The sequence below is a fragment of the Sinocyclocheilus anshuiensis genome, unplaced genomic scaffold, assembly GCF_001515605.1.
Source record: "Sinocyclocheilus anshuiensis isolate Anshui unplaced genomic scaffold, SAMN03320099.WGS_v1.1 scaffold1462, whole genome shotgun sequence".
NCBI classification, from domain to species: Eukaryota; Metazoa; Chordata; class Actinopteri; order Cypriniformes; family Cyprinidae; genus Sinocyclocheilus; species Sinocyclocheilus anshuiensis.
This window is the reverse complement of record NW_015558644.1, coordinates 571,964-579,628: the sequence shown is the minus strand read 5'-3', so window position 1 is coordinate 579,628 and position 7,665 is coordinate 571,964. Positions and strand designations below refer to the sequence as shown.

Below are 7,665 nucleotides of genomic sequence, written 5' to 3'. Positions count from 1 at the left end.
AAATCCTCCGACATTCTTCTTTACAAATCCTCGTTTTGTACTTCTAATAAATGACCGTTGTTTTGTTTTGATCTCTCCCCTGCGCTTCCGCGTTCGTCACTTCTGAGCGGCGCGTGCGCAAAGCCGACCTCATACGTCATCCGCCCGGAGCTGCTTCCGTGTACAACTGTTGGTGCAAGCTACATTAAAGTGATTATTACGTTTTGAATATGGATATTTTTCTTACAAAAACGCATCGATTCACTACAGGAGGCCTTTGTTCACCCCCCGGAGCCATGTGAGACACTTTTTTTTATGGATGGGCGCTTTTTATTTAACTTCTTTTGGACTGATGCATGCAACACCCGCTGAGTGGCATTAAACAGCTTGAAAGATCAAAGACAATTTTTAATATAACTCCGACTGGATTCATCTGAAAGAAGAAAGTCATATACACCTAGGATGACTTGAGGGTGAGTAATTTATGGGCTAATTTTCATTTTTGGGTGAACTAACCCTTTAAGTATTATCTTATCTTTGCTGTGCTCAGCAGTGGAGCAGCTGGCAGTCTTAAGCTTGACTGATAGCAGACCGACATATTAGACTCATTACAGAAATAACAGTGAGACTGTGGGGGGACATAGGTCACATATACTGCTTAGGTAATCACTCGATAAGGTCCCCTCGTAGAGTACGCATGCTCCAGGGAGTTAGAGTTATTTGCTGATGTTTTTTAGGTCTGTGGGAAGATAAGGCAGTCTAAGGGTACACATCAATTATCTGTACTGTATATTGGGATGGGCCGCAGCACTGGGATGTAGAAGTAAGGAAAATCTCATCTGGCACATCATGTCCATGCAGTTGGATGTCAATCTGATAACGTATCCCTGTTATCAGGATCAATCGTCATATATGAAGTAGATGCACTTTTGAAGTCGAGAATGCATTATCTAGGGGAAAAAAGAGAGGGATTGTGGTTTTACTGGAAAACAAGCTTTTTTGCAACTTTTCTGATATCATCAGTCTATGTCAGTGTCTTGGTTATGCTGGTTTTATCGTGTACACTTTCTTCTCTTCTGCTCTCCAAGAAAGCCTTAATGTGGAAACTCTCTTTTCAACCCTCTTCAATGAGGTAGTTCATTTTGTCTTCCTTTATTTGTTACAGGTCACTTTCCCAACAAAGCCATGCCCTCAGCAGGCACCCTGCCCTGGATCCAGGGCATTGTCTGCAATGCCAACAATCCGTGCTTCCGACACCCAACCCCTGGGGAATCTCCAGGAGTCGTTGGGAACTTTAATGATTCTATGTAAGTTGTTGCCTATAGCTGAAGATTTCGAAATAACCCTATAATGTGGCCAATTATATGTAATATAAAACACTAAGTGCAATTTGGTAGTAATTCTGATTTCTTTTTCAGAATCTCACGTCTGTTTTCTGATGCCAAGAAAATCTTACTGTACAGTCAAAATGACAAGAGCTTAGATGGATTCAAGGAGCTTATCAGTGCAGTAAAAGTCATGCAAAATAACACATCTGGTGAGTACAGTAGAATTGCCTTAAAGAAATAGCTTACCTGAAAATTCATCCTCATGTGTTTCCAAACATCAAATGCTGTTTTTTTCCATAAAGTGAAAACATAAAGTGACCAAGCTCTAAAAAGTACAAAAAACATTATTAGTGATCCACATGACTTGTGTGCTGTATTCCAAGTCTTCTAAAGCCATATGATAACTTATGATATTCATTTATATTCAAACTTCAAAGTTAAGAAACCAATAAGAACATAAACATCATGAACTTGACATTTTCATCAAGTTTGAATATGCAATTGACCAAATGAGACCAAGTGAGCCCTGCAGCTTAGTTTTTTTAGTAATAAATGACTTAAATACTTACATTTTAGCTTTTCCTTTTTATGTTCCACCAAGGAAATAGAGTCATGTGGGTTTGCAATGACATAAGAGTGAATAAAAGGCATGTTTTTAATTTTTGGCTGAACTACGTCATGTTTTTTGCCCTTTTCAGTAATTGTACTCTTCCATAGCAAACACTACCCCTAGCATAAAGTGACTGATTCGAATTATCAGTTAATCCTTGTGAATATATAAGCAAAAGGTTAATGCCCGTCAGTCTGTGAGTATTTGTTGGGATAGTGAAATTTTTCAACTGCCACAGGAGGAGGTGGGTGGCTGAATGAAGGATCAAGCCTTTCATACAAGCCATGGCAAGTCACTTTCAGAGCCAGTGTGGGTGTAAATATGCACACATCCCAGAATCCAGTCCTCTAGCATTACCTGCCCTATTCACTTAGTGTCTTCCCGTTCACAGACTTCTCTTCTCACGCTAAGTGAGCTTTAATTGCATTTCTCTGCCTAATGGAGAAAAGGCTGCACAGACGCCATCACAAAACGTCCGCAGTAACAATATATAGAATGTATTTACCAAAAAGTGAAGTATGATGACATTTTTAGATCTGTGACAGAGTTAAATGGGTAGATGACTTAACTGTTTTCAGAGCCATACAGACAAAAACAGGATCAAATGGATGCAAAATTGACCTAAATTCACTGTTAACTATAATAAACATTCCTGTTGCTCCAAAGTAGTTTAAAAATCTAGGTTCAGAAAAGTCTTGAGGAAAAAGAGCCATGTCAGGTCCACCTGTTCAAATTAAAGCTTCATTATTGTGTCTCACACTGTCGTGCATGACAATAGGAATGCTTTGAACTCGCCATCCACTCATTGTGGAGCTTATCGTGGCATCCGCATGCTGCGATTTCATTCATTTCTGTCTTTAGTCTCCTCTTTTGATTACAACTAATGGCAACAGACATGAAAGTGTTGAGTTCTTTGGGTTTAGGTTATAGTTATCGCTTGAACCCATTCACACCTACATCATTTGCTGTGATTAGCTGTGATGCTGAATTCACAAAGAGCTTTAAATAGCTGCTTTACACTATCCTCATAATGGCATACAATGTTGTAAACATTCAGGCAGAAAATATTATGCTAATTGTTGTAATGGTAGCCAAAAGAATAATGTAATAGGTTTTTCTTTGGTTATTAAGGGTTTATTTGAGCATATGACTTTTATATTCACCTAGCTGTCCTGATGGCTATCACTTAAAATATATAAAAATAGAAAACAGTTATTTTAAATGATAATAAAATTTCACAATTTCAGTGTTTTATATTTTTGATCAAATAAATACAGTCTTGGTGAGCATAACTTTCAAAGACATTAAAAAAATCGTACCAACCCCAAACATTTGAATGTCAGTGTAAATTTCAAGACATAAGTTAAAACTATCTGAGAACTGGATTAAGGGTTTTGGAAACCCCTGTATTACGTATACGTATCTTGATTTCACCACGGCTCATTTAGACTCTCTAGACCTTCTCATTTTAAGCTTGCATATACCTGTCCTATCTAAAAAGGCCTAACAGATGTAATTGGCCATGACTTTACAGAAGATCCTTGCACATGTCTTTTCAGACCCCATTTTACTCCCCTATTTCTCCCCCTTTACCCTCTTTTCAAAAGAATGGTTACTGGGGAAGCGATTGAATAGTTCAGGAATCTGCCACCTCCTGGGGTTTCGCCCCTCCCTAGCAATGGACACACTTCCAGCCTTTGTTTTCCTGAACAGCACAGATGGAAGACATGGAGACAGTTGGGCTGCTCTGGGTGAGGGTTATCGCAGGTAGTTGTTAGATAGGTGTGAATGGCTACACTTTTCCATACACAACAGGTAGGACTTTAGGTGTATGGATTGGAGGAGGAGGCCAATGTCTAGCAACATGAGAGATGTCCCCAAATTTACAGACTTGACCCCACTTAGGTATTTCCATCAAAAAAAGGGATCTGAAAAACTTTCAATTTGACCAGACTTTGAATTTCAGCGGATCCATCTCCGCATTTGAGGTTTTTTGTTTCGATTGTGACTCATCATATTCATCAGATAATGTAAAAATGTACTTATTTCTGTAAGAGTCATATAATCAAGGAACTACTTTATCATTCAAAAGTTTCAGGTCTGTAAAATTGTTAATGTTTTTTTAGAGAAGTCTTTTTTTGCTTACCAAGGTTTTATTTGATTAAAAAATAAAGAAAATAAAGAAAAAGAAAAATACAGTAAAAACAGTAATTTTGTGTAATATTATTACTATTTAAAACAACTGCTTTCTATTTTAATATAATTTAAAATGTAATTTATTCATGTGATGACAAAGTTGTATTTTCAGCATCATTACTCCAGTCTTCAGTGTCACATGATCCTTCAGAATTGCTGCTCAAGAAACATTTCTTATTATGAATGTTGAAAAAAGTTTAAATGAACACCATTTACTTAAAATTAAAATCATTTGTAACAATGTCAATATGTCATGTTTTATTGTCACTTTTGATCAGTTTAATGGGTCCTTTTGCTAAATAAAATTATTAATTTCTTTAAAAAAAAAAACTTCAAACTATTGAATGATAATAGTGTAATGCCACATATTTAAGGAAGGAAGGGGAGTCTTTTACAAGACTGTCCAATTTTTCTGGATTTGTGTGGCCTACTTCAACCCCTGTTTTAGATTCCAGACCATTTAGGCAACTAGACTCCATGTACATTGTTTGTGGAATCACACGATGAATCAGTCGACGTTTCTTTCCACGCCCAGGTGAACCGTTCTAGCTGGCCTGCTCAGACATGCACTTGAACTTTGAAAGAGGAATGAAATTTAAGGAGAGCACACGAGTATGTAGTTAACACTCACGAAGGCTCCACACCTGAATGAACAGTGCTGAATTTCAGCAAGTGCGCGCATGTACAGGAGAAATAAAAGTTTGAGGTTTTGTAAGAATGCAAAGTAAATGTAAACTAATGGAAAATGGGGTGTGTTTCCAAAAACAATAATCCTGAAATGTGGAGGCAGGTCTTCTTAAATTAAAAGTCTGGTCAGATTGCTGAAAACCGATAACTACAGCCATTGTATGGTGGTTTTGTAAAGCATTGCTTAACACACACACACTAAAGTGGTATGTTTGTCCTTAGGTTTCAAGCTGAAGGAATTCCTGCGTGAAAATGAAACCCTTTCCACGTTCCTCCAACAAAACGCCTCCTTTTCCCATAATTATGTACAGAATGTGCTGGAAGCTGATGTGAATCTTGAAAAGGTGAGAATGGAAAAGCATTATTTTAAAGCATAAATGGTGACCATGACTATTGTAGTTTTCCATTGTCCCACTTCTTCCATGCCCAAGCGGGAAAAAAAGACATAAACTTCACACTTGCAGTACTGTAATTAATTGTATAGAGTTTGTAAGTCATGGGCATTGTTTCTAGGTTGGTTTTAATAGTTTACCCCACACATGCTGTTAAATTGCCCCTAGGAATCAGTTAAAGAGAGGAAACCAGCATGCAACTTCATTTTTGTTTGTAAATCAACAGCTGTTAGCTGTGAGACATGCCCTCAGGGCATTACACAATCTACAGTCCTCATAAATGACCATAGGCAGCCTAGTTTTACCCTAATGTACTCTCGTGATGTGTATTTAAGGCATCTAGGCTAAGTGCCTTATAATGTCCCTGCCCTGATAACAAACTCATAGGTCATATGAACAGCTCTGTCACCTTCTATCTCCAAAACCCCTCACGGATCACATGAACACCTTTTATCTGCTGTCACATTTACCGCTTATCACGATGCTCCTCATGTTTTAGGTGCTGATCAAAGGTTTTGGCGTCCATCTAAGAGACATGTGCAGCACCACCAGACTTGAGGATTTTGTGAGCATCCCAGACGAAAGGGTGGCGAGATTCACCCAGGACCTCATCTGCAGCTCTCCCAATAGCTGGCTAGACCAGGCCGAGAGACACTTCAAGTCCAACTTGGATTTCCTCAAACCTATTAGGGTAAGAAAAATGGTACAGTGAATCAAAATGAACATACCTGATACACAATATATATATATATATATATATATATATATATATATATACACAAACATTTTTTACAGCATATATATGCGTGTATTTTATCTAATGCAATGTAAAACAAAATATAAATTAAATTATATAAATTAGAATAAACATATGCACTACTATTTTATTTATATTTGTTATATATTATATACATTATACATAATCTACATTTATATAATGTAATAAAAACTATAATAATAATAATCTCTCTCTCTTGGCTAGACCAGGCCGAGAGACACTTCAAGTCCAACTTGGATTTCCTCAAACCTATTAGGGTAAGAAAAATGGTACAGTGAATCAAAATGAACATACCTGATACACATGTTTTCAAAGAATCCAACAAACAAACAAATTTGGTATTACCATAAATCACACCATCTGTGTGTAATAATAAAAAAAATTCTGTGAAGTCACTTAAATTATCATATATTAAATGTATCATAATCAAATAAAAACTATAAAGAATTTGTCCATGTCATGAATTCTACCCGAAAATCAAAAGAAAAAAAAAACTAAAAATAATAATAATAGTATTACAATTTCCTTTTTTTTATTTGGGTGGAATTTATTATTGTTATTATTATTAGTGGTCGACCGATATATCGGCCAATATTTGGCATTTTTTAAATATCGGTATCGGCCGATAAGTTTTCCTGCTTGGCCAATGCGTTCATGGCAACCCTCACCAAGATATCGGCATCGGCTGTCAAAAAAACAATATCAGTTGACCACTAATTATTATTATTATTATCATATTTATTTCAACATTACATTCCTGTTTCTATATTTTTAAATGGTAATTTTTAAGGTTAAAACAATAACATTGTTAACTTGTAAATGTCTTGTAAATGTCTACAGTAATGGCCAGTCTAGAGTTCTGGATGAGTCCAGATGGTGTGGCTTTGTTGTCAGGAAAGGGTGTAAATTAAACTGTTGCTTAATAAATTTCCCCCGCTGTGTGTCTGAGGGTGACAGAGATCATCATCTTATCTCCTAAAGCAGTGCAATAGTGTCCTCCCCTCCTCCAGTACTGTTGCTGAGGTGTTAAAAACAGAACCAGGTGACCTTATCATTGGCATGCACTGAGCTGAGACACAAACAACCAGCTAAAACAGAGAAAGGAAAAAGAAAGAGTGAGCTAGCTGGTTATGAAGAGCGTGGGAGGATGCATGTCATTGCATGTTGCCCTACACACCTACCTTAATATATAGCCTGAAGGCACAGATGGAAGTTACAACACATTTGAACAGCTTCAGTTCCTCTCTTCTACTTCTTCCTATGCACATTGAAAAGAAATATGTCAGTTTGACTCATAGATCACACTGGTCAATAAAAGATGATTTTGACTCATCATTGGGATTCTTGGGAAGTGAAGTGCAGTGGAAAACCAGATAAATATGTCATCTTAGTTTGATTTTGCTTGCCAATGGCACATAAAATGCATGGAATGAATGGTTCTTTGATCACTTACAGACATGCAAATTAGATACAAGAACTAACATGAGCAACTAGATTGATTTAACAGTCATATAAACCGAGTCACACAATAATGTAAATGACTTAACCTTTTTCTTCAGGTTTATGTATATTATAATATTTAATTTACATAGTTATCTAATAACTTAATGTAAACAAAAAAAATACCAAATACCTATATATATATATATATATATATATATATATATATATAAACACACACACAACCCAGAGTTT

At 36.4% G+C, this 7,665-nt stretch overlaps 1 protein-coding gene across 2 annotated transcripts in view; it reads left to right on the top strand.

Moving 5' to 3' along the window:
- Nucleotides 1-7,665, top strand: part of LOC107680923 (ATP-binding cassette sub-family A member 1-like) — a 37,416-nt gene that overhangs the window by 8,465 nt on the left and 21,286 nt on the right. Inside the window, exons 4-7 of one of the 2 annotated variants that reach the window (XM_016477015.1) lie at nt 1,145-1,286; nt 1,398-1,516; nt 5,023-5,144; nt 5,692-5,883. In XM_016477015.1, coding sequence (XP_016332501.1) covers nt 1,145-1,286; nt 1,398-1,516; nt 5,023-5,144; nt 5,692-5,883 — 575 coding nt within the window. Of the gene's footprint in view, nt 1-1,144; nt 1,287-1,397; nt 1,517-5,022; nt 5,145-5,691; nt 5,884-6,173; nt 6,228-7,665 lie in introns of those variants that run through there. The other variant, XM_016477017.1, reaches the window with a different exon arrangement.